The sequence below is a fragment of the Malania oleifera genome, chromosome 3 (assembly GCF_029873635.1).
Source record: "Malania oleifera isolate guangnan ecotype guangnan chromosome 3, ASM2987363v1, whole genome shotgun sequence".
Classification (NCBI taxonomy): Eukaryota; Viridiplantae; Streptophyta; class Magnoliopsida; order Santalales; family Ximeniaceae; genus Malania; species Malania oleifera.
This window is the reverse complement of record NC_080419.1, coordinates 55,594,202-55,615,706: the sequence shown is the minus strand read 5'-3', so window position 1 is coordinate 55,615,706 and position 21,505 is coordinate 55,594,202. Positions and strand designations below refer to the sequence as shown.

The following is a 21,505-nucleotide window of genomic DNA, read 5'->3' as shown; positions in this document are numbered from 1 at the left end:
ACCGGATGGTGTGGGCATTTACATAAAAGGTCCCTAAAACGCTCCCAAGTCTTGAAAAATAATTCCCCATCCAACTGTGAGAAACTAGTGATGACTCTCCTAAGCTGGTTAGTCTTCCCAATTGGAAATTATTTGTTTAAGAACTCATGTTGCATGGTGGCCCAATTGGTCACTGAGTTCGGCTCTAAGGACGTAAGCCAATATTTGGCCTTATCCTTTAGAGAGAACGGGAAAAGCCTTAAGCAGAGGGCATCATCACAAAAATTATGTATTCGGATGGTGGAACAGATCTCAAGGAACTCATCTAGATGCTTATAAGGATTTTCATTTGAATTCCCATAGAAATTTTGAAGCATCTAGATGATGGAAGTCTTAATCTCAAATTGAGCCGCCTCGACATCCAAATATCGGATGCAAGACGGCGAGGTGTAGGTATTGGGTACAAAGTATGAAAATTAAGGTGTAATCCCAAGAGGGGGGTGAATTAGGTTTTTAAAAGTTTCTTTTAAATCTTTTTACAAATTCACAACCTTCCACACTCAATATCAATACAAACCAAATACTTTCAACAATTACAATCAGTTAACCAATCAACCAATCAATAAAACACAAGATACTTAACCAATATATGAGCTGCAGCACTTCCAAGATTCAATGATTAAATAACTCAAAGTTGAGTTTGATAAAAGCCATGTATTTATGAATATTATGCGCTTCCTTTTAACCAAGGTTTCGGCAAATGATTCATCAACGTACTCCCTTTAAGGTTTCTGCAAAAGATCAATCAACGTACTTCCTTAAATTAAAAGTTTTTTTTAATCTCAAGTGTTTCAGCTTCATGCACTCAGACACACAACCATGCAATTTATATATACTGAAAAATTAAAGAGCAAGGGTTAAGAGTGAGACCAAGTTTTTACGAGGTTCGGTTTATACCAGCCTACGTCCTCACCTTAGGCAACACCACCTAAGGATTCCACTATAACGCTTCTTTACGGGAGAAGCAAACTGTTACAATTCCTCCATCAATTAGGGTTGAGCCCCCTCTCCAAGCGATACCCCACACTCGGTACAACGATTCAACTAACCTTAAACCATCAAAAACTACAAGAGAAACAAGAAACAATTTGGTGTACAACGACACTCTCACAAGAGTATATTAGTATAATTGAAATCTATATACTTCAATCAAAATCACAATATATAAAGATGAAGCTCAAGAAGATACCACCAGGGTTCTTTCTTAGATTGTAAAACTCAAATAAGAACACAAGAATCATGGCCTTTAAATCAACAAAATCTCAGCAAGAGTATGAGCAAGAGTATTCAATGTGAGAGCTTTGAAAATATGAGAATTGAGATTGATTTTCTTGTTGGATGATTTTAATTCTTAAAATCAACATGTATTTATAGAGTTAAAAAGTATATTTTTGTGTTGCCCAAGTTGCTTGGAGTGTTTCCCAAGTATTGAAAGAGTTTGGAGCCCAAGAAATCTATTTTGGAAACATTACCTCGCTGTTTTAAATTTGAAAAATCGAAGGTTAGTTGCCTGAGGGGTTGCGTCAGTTGCCTGAGCCTTTAATTTAGTGTATTTTTGCAACACAGTATAGGGTCAGTCGCCTGACCCTGAGAACTCAGATGCCTGACTAGGTTTTGTCACTTTGTCAGTCGCCTGAACAGACAAGGGTTAACCACTTGATAGCTTTGACTACCGTTCATTATTTTTGTCATAAATTTTTCTAGACAACTCCAAATTAGATGTTCTTAGTATAAACAGAAAGCTAAGAGAAACTCCCACAACTTTTATGATGAACACTTTCTAAGATAAGGATTTTTTGATAGAGAAAAATGCACATCAATGCGAATATAAAAAAAAATAACAGAATTTGGAAAATCCTATTTTTGTGCTTTTCATTCCAAAAATAATTTTAACCTTTTTGAAATAACTTTTGACCTTATAAAAATATTTTCCAAGCATTTTAAAAAGGTCCAAGTATTTCACCTAAGAGTTTCATGCATCCATATTGAAATCACTTGAAGTACTTACATAAAAACTTCTTAAGACTTTGACATTCTAAGCACTTAAGTCTTCATGTTTTTCCATCTCTTGAGTCTATCTTGACTTTCAAATTCAATTCACTTTAAGCTTCATCAAATCATCTTTGAATCCATGCTTTAATAGTATAAGATTTATGAGATCTTCTTTCTTTGGAGTATAAGCTTTTAATAATACTTGTGTGCACTTAACCTTGTATTCACATACTTGAGTCCTAAAATATCATCACTTAACCAAATATGTTAAGTTCCTCTGATTTGTTATCATCAAAACAAGATTTTAAGCCTTGAAGGCCAAAAAAGTAGTCCCTAAAAAGGCCTAAGTCATTGCTCCGCCACCACCGGTTGGTGGGGAGCCTGGTAGATTTTGAGCAGTAGGAACCGAATTACGTTTGGCTATAACTTTGGATTCGGATGACTTAGCAAACTTGGTATTTGAGTTAGGTTTCCTAATGGACTATGGGATTTCTCAATCTCAGGGTCTATAGGCACTAACTCAGGATCCAAAGAATGCAAACCCAGCATACACAATTATAGCACACAATCAATACTTCAAGGTAACAAACAAAATCAAAAAAAAAAAAAAAAAAAAAAAAACAAAGAAAAACAAAACAATAATACTCTAAACTAGAAATTAACTTATAACCGTAACCAAGTCCCCGGAAACGACACCAAAATTTGTTAGGCTCTCCAAGGCTTGGGTCCTCAACTACCAAAAATAAAATTTATAAAACCTAACTAATCTCAAGTTCTATAGAAAGTGAAAAAGTCGAGTATCGATCCATAGGGACTAATGTGTAGTTATTCACCACTTCCAATCTAGTTTATTATCACTTTGTGTAAAAATAAAAAGGAAAGATTTTGGAGAAGTTTTTCTAACAACCTATTGAAAGCATATAAATATTATATTAACTCTGCTCCTACAAAGTAGCGCTCAATTTATGAATCCGACTTAGACTGTCGTGTGCGTAAACTACATTCGGTCAGCTATCCATAGTAGGCTAGAAAGGAGTCATTCGAGGGCATAGGGTAGTAAGGGTGCACCAATCATCCAGAGCACGATCAGGAACCAAAGTATACCCTATCCAACGATCATAAGAACCTCTTTGGTATCCATAGCCTACTACGTATAATTGACTGAATCAATAGTAGTGCTATCCTATCCCTTAAGACTTCATCATAATCCTAGCATTAAAGGTGCATGAAAGTAAAAGCATGGTATTAAAATCAAAGCAAGTAAAGTGCAAGGTATTTAAATGAAAGCATGTAAAGGAAAGCAAGTAAAAGATGGCTTCAATTGCAAACTTGATAGTTTGTCACTAACAATCAAGCATACAACCGAGAACCATGACAAGAATAAAAATTAAAAGCATGTAAATCTAATCTACTGTGGCTCTCAATGACGTTTTAGGTCTGTCACTAACCCAAAAGAGGCCAAAGAGGAACCCTGAGAACATATGCAAAACAAATATTTATACCCATTAGGGTTTACAAGGTTTGAATTTCAAAATAGGAAAGTTTGCAAAAAATCTCGTGCAGAAGATCGTCCTTGTCGACCTAGTCGCACCCATGCTTTCCCTTAGTCGTGCCTTGGTCAAGGCTCACAGAAAATTAGGAATTCAAACTCCAGCATCTTCGACCTAGTCACACCACAGAGTCTTGCTGGTCGAGCTGCTAGTCGAGACTTGCAGTATCTCAATCTTCAGTTTAGCTCAAGAACTTGAATTGATCACCCCTCAAGGTCTCCTTGGTCGAGTAGTTGGTTGAGACTCTCTATATCTCTGACTCAGTAATCTTTAGTATCTCGACTTGATCGCCCCTGAGGGTCACTTGGTCGATCACTTGGTCGAATATTGCAGCATTTCTTCTTCAATTTAAACCTTGGAGTATGCAGCTTATGACCTGGTCGCTCCTTGTGTTTCTGGTCGCACCGCATGGTCGAACAAAGTCTTTTCTCCTTTGATGTGTGCTGAGGCTCTAGGGGCTTGGTTGAGCAGCTTCTTTATGCTTTGTGCACTCCAATTACTCCCTTGGCTTCTCGTAATGCCTAACTCCTTAGTTTTAACCTGTATTTCTTGAAACACAAATAAACCTTACATAACTCTGAATTATGTTAACAAAGGGTATATACAAGATAAAATAAGACAAAACAAAGGTAAATGAGGGCCTAAAATAGTGCATTTTAGGGACTCATCACTAATAAGCTCTTAAAGGGGCATTATTTGTACGAAAACTTTATTTTCATTCATACTCTTTGCGGTTCGGGTTGTGAATCGGGGCCAAGTAAGGGGATATCCTTTGGAGAGGTGGCTATGCCTAGAAGGAGTGGACCAAATGAGGGGATATCGTTTAGAGAGGTGGCTCCACCTATAAGGACTAGTGTAACATGTGGCTCCGCCCGGTTTTGAAGGAGTGGTATAATGGAAATCCTTGGGTGGTTTGCTCAAGGCGAGGACGTAGGCGGGTATAGCCGAACCTCGTAAAAATCTTGGTGTCATTCCCTCTATCCCTTATCTCTTTAATTTTCTGCACATGTATGTTATATATATTGTTGTGAATGTTTTACATACAAGCTTGGTATAGATTGTTTTACATACACGCTTTATTTTTGATTGGGGATATTATTTGTGAATCGGTAAAATAATTAGCCAAAATTTTTTAAGATCCAATTCAACCCCCCCCCCTCTTGGGATTACTCCATTCCTCACACTTTCTAACATTTTTAGGAAAATTAACTCTGTTTCTTTTACTATTTCTAGCATTTTTTGGAAAAATAGCTCCTTGCCCAATGCACATAAGAGATTATATTGATAGCGATGATAACACGCCAATTTGCTTCAATGGGAAGAGGAAGAACATGAGCTACTATTGAATCTATTAAGGATGCTAGAACATGGGGAGAATGAGAACATGCCATATGCAAAAGCCACAAAAGTGATAAATTTTGGTACAACATATGCTTCTTTAGAATTCAAAATTGGTACTTTGATGAGACTACATCTAAGAGAAGGGTTAATAACCTTGTAAAAATAGTTCAAAGGTGTCTTAGAGGTCTTACAAAGGATGCCTCATCTAGATACAGACATGGTCACACATCAAATTCCTCTGAGACTCAAATACAAGCTAGTTTAGAAAAAGCTTAAGAGAATGTGACCAAAATGGCAAATAAAAATTTAAGATGAACTAAAGAAATAATTTCATGTTGGTCTTTTTAGAAGTATTCCACTGACCAAAATGGGTGCAAACATCATTATATTGCCCAAAAAAACATAGAAAGGTCAGGATTTGTATAGCTACATAGACATATAAACAGACGAGTCTTAAAGCTAACTTCCCTTTACTATACATTGACATCACAGTGATAGACGTGTTGGCGAGCCCAAAATTTCTTCTAATAATCCTCAAGATAGTCAGGGCAAGGGAGGGGTAGATCTAACCCTTAAACCCTAGGAACCTTATATGATTTTCCTTTTATTTGATGCCATACTAATATCCCAAGAGTTTTTCTAATTGGACTACTCTTTGGCTTTGTGATCCTGGGATTGGACTATGCTGATTACTTTTTCATTGTGTTTGATCACTATATATAAAGGGAATTGTGAGTCTTGTAGTCTTGGGGATATATGGTAGCATCCCATATGGCGAAGAGCTAGGGCTAGTGCATAGCCAACACATCCTATGGTTCTAAAGAGATAAGCCTAAGGAAATAAGCTCATCTTGATATCAAGGTCCAAGCTAGCATCCATGCTACACACTAAAATAATATAGGTTCCTTGAGTCTATCTATGACGTCTTCCCACTCTTCCATTGATGATATTTCTAAGGAACTTAGCGAACTCCACCAATGATTTTTGTCTATCCAATAATACTTCCTAAATACGTTCAGTTTTGATAGCACATGACTAATAAGCCAGATGTAGAGTAGTTGAGTATAGCACCAAAGGGAACCCCTACCCTTCTCTTAGAAGAAGTTGAGGGTAACATGACTAAAATTGTTCATTCCCACTCATCAATCATGTGAATAACTAGTATAAAGAAGCACAAGAGCATAAAACTATAAGCTCTAAGATTTGTAGAAATTACCAAGGGTCTCAATTGTGATGATGATATTCAAAGCATCCCTTAAGTAACTTCATTGCTAGCTCTCTATGTATCCTCTCTTTTCAACTTTCTCTAATTATTCTTTTGCCTTGTAATTCAATACCCTTGGATAGCACATGAGAAGTGGAATTTTTTGGATTATATATATGGACTTTGTCTGAGGATAGGTTAGGAATACAAAGAGTGATGAATGAAAATGTTCAAGGCATCCTAGTTGACTCCACAGCACATCAATAATCTAACCATAAGTAGCATAGCAGAGATTGTTATTAGCCTGACACAGTTCACTCCGACAAGTTAACAAGTCATCAACATCATCATTCCTAACTCTCGTAGACTCACAACATTAAGTAGGGTGCTCCAAAGATCTTGTGGCAGTGCCCTCCATGGGGCGTAACTATGCAAATTCTACTGCTGTTTCTGTTGGATCATTGATCTCATGAGGCATGGTGTTCTAATAAATGCAATGACCTCAATTACCTTAAAAAAATAGATAGTATTTTTAATTAACTCCAATATTATATTATGTTGTTGTTCTACCATTTATAATACAAAATCTTATGTTAAAAAAATTAAAGCAACGGTTGGATCAATATTATAATTGTGTTTGCAATAAGAGTACGTATTTCATGTTCACAAACAAATTCTTCATTTACACAATAATTTTTGTAGTTTCATTTGATAGAAAAATTTACTAGTTTTATATGGTCTATTTTGATGGTTAATTATTTTAAATACAAGGCTCTAATACGACAAACGGCTCTAATACAAGAAGAATTACAGAACAATCAGAGAGAGAGAGAGAGAGAGAGAGAGAAACTATTTTTGGGAATAAAAATGATAATCTCATCTATTTCTTACCATTCCATCTACCATGAAATATAAAAATAAATAACTATTCACACGATAGAATTGGAGAAAGGTTATTTCCGAAATATTTCTTATTATAAATTCATAAAAGTTTTAGATTATCATTTACTTCATGACAATAATATATTTTTTATACGAATTATTAAATTCTACTATTATAACTAGGACTGCAAACAAGTAAAGCCAAATCAAGCTTCAACATGTTTAAGCTCGACTATTATAACTAGGCTCAAGTTCAGCTCGGTTAGAGCTCCAAATATTACGCCCGAGCTCGGCTCAAGCTCAAGTTGTCCAAGCAAGATCTGACATATCCGCCTTGTTAGGTAGAATGTGTTTCGCTATGGGTTATCAACCCACCCTTAGTGCCGAAATGGAAGGTTGTTCTTTGTGATTTTTCCATGTTAACAATTTTGGTACCATTTTGACCGATTGGAAATGGATTGATTCCCCTTCTAATTCATTCATTTCTGCAAGCAGAGAGAGATCCATAGCTAAGACCCCTTCGATTTCAAAGTAAATCGAAAACCAAACCTAATTAAACCTAAACTCAAACCAATTTTAAATTAAATATAAAATTAATAATTATATTCAAGCCCATCAATGAGCTCAAGGAATTAAGCCCACAAGGGACGAAGTGCAAGCCCTATAATCTGTGAATGAGCATACGTCCAAGGTTGGGTTTTATAAGCAAAACTGGAGCTGGGGCTGACTCTCGATTGCATTTCGGCGTAGGACGAGCATTAATTTAGTCCCGAGAAAGCAACTCTCTACCCCTCTTCCCCACTTTTAAGTCTTCAACTCAGTACGGACATTTTTTGAGTCTTCCCTCTTCCTATATAAGGCAAGTTCCCATTCAATTGATTATTATTATTATTATTATTATCGTATTAATGTATCATTTTTCCAATGTGTAGGAAAGTAATAACTAAAGTAGCAACTTCAAAAAAAAAAAAATACTAAAACTTAAATCAAATCCTAATTGAGCCAGCCGAAATGAATCAAATATATTAACACCAGGCTTGTTAATTAAACAAACTTAAGAATTAGACTTGAGAATCACTCATTCATATGATAAACAAATTCGAAAACCAAGCCCCAAATCTACTCATGAGCAGCTTGATTGGATTGCAACCCTAATTATGACTCTCTCTACCTTTAATATTAAGAATAAGCATTCTACAAACCAAACCAAACAACTATTTTCCAAGTTGGATCTCAGGTGGTTGGCCTGCAGTAGTTTGTGATCCTGAGTCCAAATCATTAGATTCATGATAGTTTGTGATCCAAAGTGGAACAAATATTTTTTTGAATATCTTATGCTGTGGAAGAATCAGAGTCATCTGACCAACTAGAAACAACAGAAATAATGGGCAATGAAGGAGATGGCAGACATCATCTAGTAAATTTCATCTGTACAAACCCATGATAGTTATTCTGTAGAATCCACCCTTGCAAAAAAATCAATGGAAAACAACAATTAACTAACTAAATCAAATAAATGAAGCAAAACAACCAAATGGCTCCTCACCCTTCCCCCCTCAACTCTCCACCCTTTTCTATATTTACAAAATGTAGTCTTTACTCCTGTGGATGATCTAATAGTGCAAACTTCACGAGCAAACCAATCTTACCACCATCAGTCACCAGCCTAGCAGCAGTTACCAACCAATGCCCTGGGGCATCATGTGGGCCTCGTACCACCTCAGCAGTGTCCACATATTTAAGCAGCTTTGCAGATCGGATTGGCACCGGAGGGCCACCTGGGTATACACCAGAGTTCAGTGCAGCCGGAGTCTGCTTTGGTGGATCCACAATGGATCGCTGAGTGAATGTCAATGTTGTGCTCAGATTCATCAGGAAACTGGACTTGCGAGAAGCTTCTGGTGCAGTGGCCCACTCTGTCTTCCGTATGGTGTAATGTGGGAGGTGGGTAAAAAGGAGACGGAGATGAAGAACTGTCTTTGGCCACTTTCCTTTGCTGATGAACTGTGCACCGGTTACAACATACACGCCTCTTCCTTCATGCAACCAGTTGGGATCATGCTTAACAACAGAAGTGCACACATTAGAGAAACTCTTCCACTTGATTGGCTCCAGAAATTGATCGCTTGACCCATAGTCATCAGAACCTCGCCACTGACATGGCCTATGTATGGAGGTATTGGCCAGTGACAATGCCATAACATTGGGAAGGCTTGAGAGATGCTGCACATGAATCGCCAACCGGTTGCAATTCTTCCCCTCCAAGTACAGACGCAACCCTATCACTGGTTTTTGATCGCTGGAAACCTGAAAACCATTGTAACAATTGACACTTCAATAACTTGACATGAACCGAACATTACATAATAAAATGGTACAACACCTGAGCAATCAAAAGATTACCAAAATTAGCACCAGCAACAAGGCATCAACATCATCAAAAGAATAAAAACCATACTAGAAAGTGACAAAAGAAATTTCTTTTTTAAGTTCTAATATTCGTAAATTTGTCAATTCAAATTTTAACTTCTAATTTGTCATTAGTGAAATTGTTAACTCGCATTTTAAATTTTGGATAAAAAATAAATAAATAAAATTGAAACATAGCTCTTTCTAACAAGGCATAAGGCTAAAGATTTGAATTTAAAAATCATTAAATATATATATACTTACACCCTCTAAATTATACCATTTACAGATGTCTCCTTAAACTTTTAAAAGTGACACTTATACCCCTTAAAAACTATCAAAGGGGATAATGGAATTAACATTTATTAACTAAAATGATAGAAATACTTTAATACCCCATTCCATCTAGCTTGGTGGCCACTTCTCGACTGCAAGCAATAAACAATCATAGGATGGCCAAATCTCAAAGATCTTCTTCGACTACATGCACGATACTGTGTATAAAACTTTATAAACAATAAAAAAGTATTTATTTGATTAAGTTTAAGTTATTACTTTTATTAAGTAATCTGGGTAGTGCAATCTATTTTCATAATATATTTATTGTGGATAGGTAAAAATTGCAATATATAGTATATAGGTTGCATATATAGTATATGTTATTTTATTTATGTATAAAATATGCTACCTATATTTGGGTATAGTATATTTTTATTTATATATATATTTGCAGTCTATGCTACCCGACAATCTCCCTCCAACCCCTACCCCCAAAATCTCCCCCTCCCATTTTAATTTGGGAGGAATCCTCACTTAGGTGATTTGAACCCTAGACATTCCCAAAGGGCACCAAGATGTGAACCACTAGGATAAGGCCAGGTTTAGTATATTTTTATTTTATAAAATTAATTATTTGATTCCTCAAATTTTTATCTCTTTTTTAATTCCAATAATTTAATTAATTTTTTCTATGTTTTTAATATATTTTCTGTTTAGTTTTTTTTTTTTTTTTTGGTCGTAGTCCAAGACCAAAATAATTTCATCTTTTTTTTCCCTTGCGGACATCTTTGCCATATATATTAAAATTTGTTAATGAAAATATTACTTTGACTTATAAAGGTAATTTTGTCTTAAAAAATTACTAATCATGCCATGTACATTACAATAATTTGTTAGATTTAGATATTGTTTGAGGGGAGTGTGTGTCACTCTTAGAAGTTCAAGCGGACATTGGTAGTAGATGATATAGTTTAAGGATGTGCATGCATTTTTTCCCAAGTTTTGTCAGTTGCATTGATTGGGGAAAGAAGAAGCAAAACATACTCTAGGACAACACCCAAGCTTGGACATAATGTAAAGGCCTACCTGATCTAAAACTCCATAGGCCGCCCATATCATTTGGTTTTGATATTATTGATCACCCCTTGCACTAGTTAGCCATCTTAAAGTTCTACAATAAAATACCATAGAACTCTCCCTCTCTTTCTCTCTCCCTCAAATCCAAATTATTGTACCAATCCACATGTACTACATTAACCAAAGTATCTCTAACTATCCTTAATTTTAGTTAGTTAAAAATGAGCTGAAGGAATAGGTCTACTCCTTGTATTCACAAATTCATGCAGCCTCTTGCTGTTCTCCTAGTTACTATTCTAAATTGTGTCAATACTCTGATTTGTGGTCCTAGCTTGTCTTGATTTGATATCAGGTAAGAGTTTATGGAGGATGTATATGCTCGCATAATTGACGTGCTAACACTATAAAGAATTAAGTTGCAAACACTGTGAGGCCAGATTTAGAGAGCACCAAATAATTGATTTCATAAATTTGATGTTGTAAATATTGTCATGTTATTAGAGGATGGTTTAGTCATTCACAGGAAAGGAAAAGCATTAGTTTCCTTTTTATATTTTCACGATCCAAAAGAAGTTTTGATCTAAATTACAACAATAACAACAAGCCTTAAGTCTCACTAGGTGGGATCGGTTACAAGAATTATTTTTCTCTAATTCACCCGATCGAGAGCATTTTCCTCTACTAGATTAAGGGCCATTAAATCCTTCCTCACTGCCTCATTCCAAGTTATGTCTACCCCTACTTCTTTTCATGCTAGAAACAATAACTAACTCACTCCTCACAGGTGTAGGCCGGTGTTTCAAATGCCCAAACTATCTAAGTCGGTCCCTTATCTTGTCTTCGACCAGTACTATACCTAAATTATTGTGTATATGCTCATTCCTTAGTTTATATTTTAATATTATACCACTCATCCACCTTAACCTTTGATTTAAATTAAACTATATTATTTCATCAGTTGTTATTCCTTGCATAATTTCTTTGGTATTTGAAAAATACAACACCAAGGAGGAAGAAAAATCTGGATCGGCTATTTGAAGCAACTAAATGACCAAACAGGCATGGTTCTTCAAAGCACCAACTATTGCATGAACTGTAGCACAAGAATTCAGCAGGACCTTGTTTAACATTAGACCAGATCACTAGACGTAGGTTTGAGCTCTTTTTTTTGGATAACCAAAGAAAAATATTAGAAGAGAGAAGAACAATGAACAGCAGAAAAAGAAGGAGAGAAGAAAGAAAAAGATAAAAACAGGGAGAATAAAAAATCCTCCTTTACAACAAAAGAAACTGGTTACAAAGATCACAGTCTAAACCCAAGAACCAAACTCAACGTAGTAGAGCCAACCAATCCCTTTGCAGGCCTTCTAGACAAACATGATGAAAAAATTCATTTGCTGAAACCCACAGCGATACAAGATAAACCACTCTACTCCAAAGAAAATTGTTAGTAGTAGACACACCTTTGAATATTCTAGTGTTCCTCTCCAACCAAACACACTAAATAGTGTCCATAACAGTGCATCGCCATAAAGCTTTCCTATCCTTTCCTTGACCAAAAGCCCTATGTGATGGTACAAGATGACCTCAATGTGAAGGGGTAAACCCAGTTTTCACCAAATATACTAAATAATCTAATTCCAAATAGCCAACGAAGTGAAGAAATAGATGCACACAAGTCTCTCCAATCAAACAAAGGACACAAGTGTCAGGTGACAGGGCCTGGTTCTTTCAAGTGCCACAGTTCAAATAGAAGGCTTTATGTTTTAGGTAGCTTTAGCTTTCCAAATCAATGGATACAAGCAAAACTATCCACAGAACAATTACGAGTCAAGTAGGAGAAAAAAGATTTACAAGAGAACTCTCCAAAAGGATCTAAGCTCCAAACCCTTTTATCACTCCCCAAATGAACATGAAAAGAAATGAGCAACCTGGTCAACAGAGCCTACTCATTAATCTCTCTCTCACTAAGATTTACTCCAAAATGGAAGTTTCAAGAATGCCTAATGCCTTGCTTTTTTTTAGATAAATGAAAAATATCAGGGAATATAATAGACAAAGGCATCTCCCCTACCCAATGGTCTTCCCAAAAGCAAATTCATTCCCCATTACCCACTGAATACTGGACTTCAGAAATCAAATAATCGTAAGTCTAAGATATAAACTTACACAGACTCAAACAAGTAATGTTAATTACCACTTTATATCCCAGGCATTTTTTAGTTTTCCAAATTTACTACGAATTACCTTATGCCAAAGAAATGTTTTTGGACACCAAATTACCAAGATCCATGCCTCCCTCCTTTTCAGGCCTACACCCAATCTCCCAACTTATGAGATAATCTCTACTGCCCTCTCCCCCACTCAACCATAAGAAATCCCTCATTAACTTCTCAAGCCAAAATGCCAATCTCATTAGGACTGAAAGGTAATACAAAAGGATGAAGGATAAACAAGCATGGATATGAGTAATACGAACCCCTACAGTGAAAAATGCTACTTTCCATCCGTTCAATCTCCTAGCTACTCTCTCAAAAATAGGGGTCCTAAAAAGAGTCGGCATTGGGATTACCACCAAGGGAAGCACCTAAATAAGTAATAGGACATGGTACAACCAGCTAGCCTAACAAAAGGATCCACATTAATACCAAAACCCATCAGAAACTCAGGTAGAAACACTTTCTCATACACTTAAAGATAACAAATAAAGCAGCAGCCCACATTATCTGATAGGAAGAGAATAGTATCATCTACAAACTGAAGTTGCGAAATGATACAATCCTCATAACCTACCTTAATCCCCTCCATCAATCCTCTATCTACACATCTCTCGACCATCCTACTTAAAACATCAACCACAATAGTAAAGAGAAAGGTAGAAAAGGGACCGCCCTATCCTAGACCCCTTGACGCACGATACCAAGACCTAGCCTCACCATTTACTAAGACAAAAAAAACCACAGAAGATAGACACCCTTAATCCATTTCCTCCACCTCAAGCCAAAGCCTTTTCTAGCCATAACCTTATCCAAGAAGCTCCAGCTCAAACTATCATCAGCTATCTCAAAATTTGATTTCAACACAAGACCCCTCTTATTCCTTAAAACAGCATCTTCAACCACCTCATTATCAAGACAGCATCGAGGATTTATCTATCACCTATAAAAGCACTCTTGGATGAGAGAGATAGTGTCCTCCAGAACACACTAGTTACCAAGCTAATTGGTCTAAAGTCCTTGACATATATTTGAGCATGACCCAGATCATATTTTTTAAAGGAAATCCTAGGCATATCTAGGCCTCATCATACCTATAAAGCATGGAAGACTTGGTTGTGGCCATTGTGGTGTCCAAATATCTGCACTAGAATATGGGCAGCAAGTCCCCATCTTAAGCTGGGACACAAATGATTGGGGAAGATTCGAAGAAAAATCGATTTGGAGAGCAAATCTAAACGGAAGCAAGCCAGACTAGTTGACAAATCTAAGAAAGCAGCTACACTAGTTGACAAGTCTGAGAAAGACAGTAAAAGATCTTCATATCGACCTTTGAAAAAAAAAAAAATAGGAGAAACTCATATACATTTACTCAGAACAGTAAGAATTAACTTGTGGCTCAACCTTTTAGCTTATTGGAAAGATATAGAACACATTCTTGAGCTACTCTAGGTCCAAGTCATGGCCAATGGCATCAAATCCAATGCAAACTATCATTAGAAGAGCTAGATTTAAATTTTTTTGGACTCGGTGAAAATTTAAGGAGATCAAACCAATATTCTCAAATCAAGTCAATACAATCCTAAACCTACTTAAAAAAAAACTGAACTATTATTTTATATTATTATGGTTATGGTTAGAAAATAGAATGAGCGTGGATTAGTGTCATGAGCCAACCTTGTCAAGAGCATCATTCTCGCCTATGGTCACTTGTAATTGGTAGTATTGGATTTACGGTTGATTGGTACTTGGCATGGTCCAATTCTATTTCAATGCTCAAAAGGGCTCAACCATAAACAAAGCTTCTAACAGGCCAACAACAATTGTATCCAACACACATGAGTCTCACAAAGGAAAGAGTTCAAAAGCCTATATTTTCACCAAAAAATTGAAGATTGCCCAAGTCTACTTGAGAAAGCCACCAAGAGAATAAAGAAATGGGCAGATCAAGGAAAAGGCTGTTGCACTTTAACATAGGAGACTTGGTGTTTGTCAAGCTCCATCTAGAACATGTTAAGTCTCTTCGATTCAAGAGAGGAGACTACATTGCAAATATAAAGCACTAGTCCCCATCTACTAAAGTTAAGAAAGCCTTTTTAGAAATTTGACCCTTTGGCTTGAGGCACATAAGCCATTCTATGCCAACGCCAAAGATCCAACTGCTATTAGTCAAAAAGGGAGCACCATTGAAGGGATCTTTGTAGAGAGCTCACATAATCAAGGTGTTAATTATGAGAGTTCTTAGTGCAGCAGGAGGGCCTTGAGATGAAGAAATCTATTAGGTGCCAGTAAAAAAATGTGTCTGTTTGTAGACAAAGTTCAAAAGTACTTAAGCATCAATGTCTAGGAGAGTAGAGAATGTCATGAGTCAAGCTTGTCTAGGGCCTCATTCTTTCGTATTGCCACTTGTATTTTGCTCATTTTCTCGCATCCATCACGTAAAGCGTAGTGTAGGATTTTATGCTTTGAGTTGAGTGGCATTCTAGTAAATATTGCATATATGATATATAAATGTTTCATTGTGTCAAGAGTGAATAGAAACCAAAGGGGATAGTGAGTGTTCATACAACTTGTAACTTGTAAGACTCACTAGAATTGGATTCGTGATTAACCTACTCACTTCTCTTAGTAAGCACATGTTACCTATGAATGTATAATGAAATGAATTGAGTTGCTTTGCTTTCCACCATATTATTCAATTTTCTACTTCATGCTTATTTAGCACTTATTATTTACTTCATATTTGATGCTTGTGAATGTGTTCATGTGATGGATCTAAGGTTCACTTACGTAAACTAGTCACAGCTCATGCATGATAACTACAGCCACACAAACCCCACACTAAGGGAAGTGTTCAGCCTGTGACAACTAGTGATCCATGATTGTGCTGATTTGAGAGAAATCATCCAATGCTTAGAGCACATACATACTAAACTCAAGTTCACTCGTAGGAGAGAGAGGCCATCCAAATTAAAGTGCTAATTGGCGTTGGCAAAGGAATATCCACATTAATATAGGAATCAACTAGAGGCTTTTGTTTTTTGTTTGTTTTTATTTTTATTATTTTTTTTTTAAAAAAAATTAAACAATAGGAGTACAAGTACAATACAACCCACACTAGGCAAGACCAAGGACTTATATTTGGTCGAAACATCAAAATTTCGACCAATTCAAGTTTGGAAGGGTATCGAGTAAAAACTCACTGTCAAATTTGGTTTTTTGCAAAATTTCGACCAAGATTTCGATATTTCAATAAATTTTGACAGATATTTCAATGTTTCGGCAAGTTACAAAGAAATTTTGAAAATTTCTTGTAAATTTTTATGGTAATTTCGAAATTTTCGATAAAGCATTGTAGCTCAAATTTTGATGGACAAAAATTGGAAAAGAAAATTGAATTTTGAGGCTCAAAACTAAGCATACCTCATCACTCCAACCCTTGTTTTGAAGCCCTAAACTATGCATACCCCCTTATTACTATTATTAATTAAAATGCCCTCTCACCCTTGTTTTACTATTTTGTTCCTCCCAATTCCCAAGTACAACATTTACCCTACAATTTAAATGTTCATTATTCTAGCTCGCTACGCAATCTGCAATATATACACCCTACACACTAAAAACTTGTCATGTATGTGTTTGCTAAATTTATTTTTTATGCATAATCATCTATTTTAATGTTCCCGAAAGTTCCACTGCAAATTTCCATCATTTACTTTAGATTTCAGTCATTTCTTTACATTGAAATTGAATTTTTCATCAAAATTTCCATAAATTGAGACCGTCAATATTTCCATCAAAATTGAATTTTAAGTCCTTGGGCAAAACCGAGATCCAACACATAGCTGCAAGATGAAATGTGCACGATAGTGCAACATGTGTACATCTGGCATCTTCTTTAAACTCGAAGGAATATACACAATATGGTACCAGATTGATCACATGCACTTAAGGGATGAATCAGCTCACCAAAGATACAAAAAAAAAAAGCGCCACCATATATTTCTAACAAAGAGAGTTCACCATGCAATGGAAATTGAATACCCAAAAAGCTGGAAATAAGAAATTTATTCAATTACTTCTACATAAATGGGCAGAAGCTACAATATATTGAACAACCCGCAAGCATTCGTAACTACCAAAATGACATTTTCTAGGCCAAAATAAGCGTAAATTGGTTCTGGACATATAAGAAACACCATCAGATGCTAAAAGGACTTAAATGATAGCAAAAACAGACTTCTATTTCACAAACCATATCTCCCTCTAGAACTCTAAAAATGCATGGATTGAACCTTTAGAAACTGGAATTTTTTAACATTCCAACCATAGTATTTATTTAACCTATACATAAATGCGCACGCACGCACACACAAAAAGACACATGTTCTTGAAGGTTATTCATTTGAATGATATTAGACACTTAAAAATAATTTTAGAGCCTACGAGCTTTACCTATTCTACAATTTTTTAGGATGTACTGATATACACACTTTATTTAGAGTTTATTAGATTGTCACCTCTTTTTGGTACAAGATATTGTGGCTTTCATTTTGTTCTTAACCAAATTGTCTTTCTTTTCTTAGGTTCAAACCATAAAAATACTAAGATAAGCTTTCTAAATGCAATTTAATATAATTTTTTAAATTTAATTTTTTAAGGAATGTTTCTTCTTTTTCAGAAACAGGATAATTTTTTTGTCCACAAAATGATTAACATTATTTGTACTTTTATATATGGTATAGATGCATGTGTAATTTTTTATGTATATTTGAGAGAGAGAGAGAGAGAGAGAGAGAGAGAGAGAGATAGAGAGAGTACATGTGTAGAGCTGACGTGAATCTTCGGACCCAAGAAACTGAATTGTAGTGAAGGGCATGAAGCTTTTCTTCTTTGATGCCCAAGGGGCAGCTCATTATACATAGGTGCCCATTGTGTAGGAACTTGAAACTCCAAAAACTGCTGTAAATCTTCTGGAATAGGTTTGTCTGACCAAAGAACCATTAATGAAATAAGAGCAACACTTGGTGCAAAACTAAGGTCACATTTGGTTCATGGAATGGAACAGTTATTGCACAGGGATATGAAGCATACAAAGGAAAAAGAGGGTGCCATTTCAAGGAAAATGACAAGCAAAAGTTGGTATTCAAACTAAGAGGAATAGCTTATGGATAGATACTCTCATGGTAAATTTGGCAACAGTCGTTCCTCATTTATTCCACATTAGTTGGGATAACACCTACTTTGGCATGATAATTTGCCTTAAATAGCAACCCCCCCCCCCCGGCTGACCACATACACTTGCTTTTTAAGTTTCCTTATTCCATTCCATGAATCAAACATAACTATTCCATAACTTAAACAATAAAAGCAACATAAAATAACAATTTGATTAAAGAAATCCTAGCAACCTACTTTTTCGAAAAAGTATAGGTTACTTAAGAGGACCATCTCAAATTTTCCAAAAACAAAAATCAATATGTCCAGTCAGGACATCTAATTCCAATCTGTGTCAATCCTTATCAGACGACCATAAATGACAGGCACAAACCATAAGGTTTGATTCTTGTACAAATAAAATTTACAAGAAAAATAACTGCAGTATAGCTCTAGAACAAAATCTTTTTGGCAGTGGTGCACTTACATCTTAGATACAAGTTAATAGCATGACTAAGATAGCCGCTGCCTGGAATCCCAGTGAGTAGAGAAGTGATAGGTACAAACTTGAAGAGGATTGCTTCTGGTCTAGCAGGAACTGTCTGCAGCCACTTAGAGTGACTATGCAAAAAGATGTCCCCTCCTCTTTTCGACCAAATGATGGTAATGCCCTGTTCCCACTCAGTTTATTAAGTCCACAGTCTGTATCGTTTTTCCATTTTAAAGAAATATATACAGGACATGATGTGTTTTTGACTTACATCCTTGCTTGATGTTTCAGTAACACTGGTCAATTGAATGGTATTTGACTGCAAGATACGATTAAAGACCTCTGGAACCTATATGAATGAACCACGTGCCTCAATTAATGCAGGCATTAAAATTGCAATAAAAGAAAAAATTAAAAAATAAGCATAAATACTTTCTGTTTGCCATCTCTAGATTTTCTCTGTAGTAAGGAAGGACTCCTTCCATCTGAAAACAGATAATCTCCAAGATCCTCCAAATGTTGTCTGAGTTCAGAAGTAGGAATTGTTGAGGAAGGTTTCTGCTTAATGCAAACTAAATCTTGACCTCCAATTGCCATCCCTACTATGATGTGCGTCCCATAAGTCTGAATAAACCTGCCTAATAAATTTGATTAGCATTTATACATGTCCTAGGAACCCAAGCATTCTGCCACCTCATACTGACACCAGGATCAACAAACTAAAATAAGCAGTCTATCCAAGTCTATTTAACCAGGAAATGCAAAATATGATAAGAATTAAAACTCTGTCCAAAATTATTCAAGCAGTCAGCCACTTTGACAAACTGAAATGTACATTGAAGAATGGCCTCTGAATGGTTTCCACAGTTATCATGTTGAGCAGAAGAATAAACAGACTTCATTGCGAGAATAAACTTTTTAATTGAGGGAAAAAAAAAACTTGCTGCCGTCCATTGTAACTATTTTAATTTTACTTTTTTATTTTGTTTAAGAAGCTACTGTAAGGAAGACATCTGTCTGAATATAAAGTTTAATGATATTTCCCCTTCATTTTAATTGCAAGAGCAGGCACAAACATGGAAGTGTGAAGGAGGTCTAGAAAAGCTTAATGAACCATTTCCCAGAATCTATGTTAAACGGTGCCACATGCTGCTGCAGCAACAGCAGCAACACAGGTTAGAGCGTGGTTGCTGCTCTAATATTTTATAAGTTCCTTACAAAACCATAATCCATCTGAGGATCAATTAAGGGCTGAAATGAAAACTGTGCTTCAGGATGCAAGCAATGTTGAGGCACATGACTTTACAGTCATACTCATACAAATAATAATTAATGTACAAATAACAATTATTGCAAGCATGGTTAGAATGTGGCTCAACAACAACAAGAAGCCTTAAGTCCCACTAGGTGGGGTTGGCTACATGAATCCTTTTCCGCCAATTCACCCGATCAAGAGTGTTTTCCTCTATTAGATTAAGGGCTAATAAATTCTTCCTCGCTACCTCATTCCAAGTTATTTTAGGTCTGTCCCTACTCCTTTTCATGCCAGACACAATAACTAACTCACTCCTCCTTACAGTTGCTATACTACGCCGGTGTTTCAAATAACCAAACCATCTAAGTCACCCATCCCTTATCTAGTTTTCAACCGGTGCTATGCCTAAATTATTGCATAGATGTTCAGTTCTTACTTTATCTTTTAATGTTAAACTACTCATCCACCTTAACATTCGCATCTCAGCAATTTTTATTTTTTGTACATGTTTCTTAGTTGCCCAACATTCTAAACCATAAAGCGTAGTTAGCCTTATAGTCGTCTTATAAAACTTTCCTTTTAATTTTAAGGGTATTCTAAAAACACAAAACACACCTAACGCACTCCTCCATTTTACCCAACTTGTTTTAATTCTATGTACTACATCATCTTCAATTTCTCCTTCAGCTTGCATGCTAGATCCAAGATATCTAAATCTATCAATCTCTTGATTATCAAGTTTAATCTTCTCCTTATTGCTACTCCTTACATTACTAAAATTACATTTCATATATTCTATCTTATTCCTACTTATCCTGAACCATTTAGACTCTAATAGTCTAATGTGACTCTCCAAAGTTCTAACTTAGACTCCACTCAGCTCTTACTATCATCAATCAACACAATATCATTTACAAACAATATACACCAAGGGATCTTATTTTGAATATTCTTAGTTAGTTCATCAATTACTAAAGTAAAAAGATAAGGACTCAAAGTAGAAACTTGATGTACACCTATTGTGATTGGAAAATCTCTAGATTCACCTTCTATAGTCCTAGCGCTAGTCACTACTCTATCTTACATATTCTTTATAACCTCCATATATCTACTAATCTACTACAAACTCCCTTCTTTTCTAAGACCCACCAAAGAACTTCCCTAGGTACTCTATCATAAGCTTTCTCTAGGTCAATAAAAACTATACGCAAGTCTCTTTTCTTTTCCCTAAACTTTTCCATTGAATTTCTTAAAAAATAAATAGCTTTTTTTTGTTGATCTCCCATGCATAAAACCAAATTGATTTTCTGAAATCTTCATTTCTAATCTTATTCTATGTTCAATTACCCTTTCCCATAATTTCATCGTATCACTCATAATCTTAATTCCACGATTATTATTACAGTTTTGAATATCGCCTTTGTTTTTTCACACAGGTACTAATATACTTTTCCTCCATTCTTCTGGCATTTTCTTGGTTTTTATAATAGTGTTGAACAGATTAGTTAACCAAACAATTCATTTATCCCCTAAACATTTCCAAACTTCAATTGTTGTTTTATCTGGTCCTATAGATTTCGTACTTTTCATTTTTTTAACATCTCAACTTCAAGG

General features: G+C 35.7%; 1 protein-coding gene and 1 non-coding gene across 2 annotated transcripts in view; one reads left to right on the top strand and one right to left on the bottom strand.

Moving 5' to 3' along the window:
- LOC131152486 (small nucleolar RNA R71) lies at positions 1-106 on the top strand. Its single transcript, XR_009135985.1, has one exon. It is a non-coding gene; the product is annotated as a small nucleolar RNA R71 (small nucleolar RNA).
- Positions 107-8,390: 8,284 nt separating this feature from the next.
- LOC131151953 (MACPF domain-containing protein At1g14780-like) overlaps positions 8,391-21,505 on the bottom strand; it is a 34,051-nt gene continuing 20,936 nt past the window's right edge. Inside the window, exons 3-7 of the mRNA XM_058103476.1 lie at positions 19,069-19,270; positions 18,908-18,985; positions 18,634-18,817; positions 17,811-17,977; positions 8,391-9,315 (exon numbers count right to left, since the gene is read on the bottom strand). Of these exons, the coding sequence (XP_057959459.1) occupies positions 8,605-9,315; positions 17,811-17,977; positions 18,634-18,817; positions 18,908-18,985; positions 19,069-19,270 (1,342 nt within the window). The 3' untranslated portion in view covers positions 8,391-8,604. The remainder of the gene's footprint in view (positions 9,316-17,810; positions 17,978-18,633; positions 18,818-18,907; positions 18,986-19,068; positions 19,271-21,505) is intronic.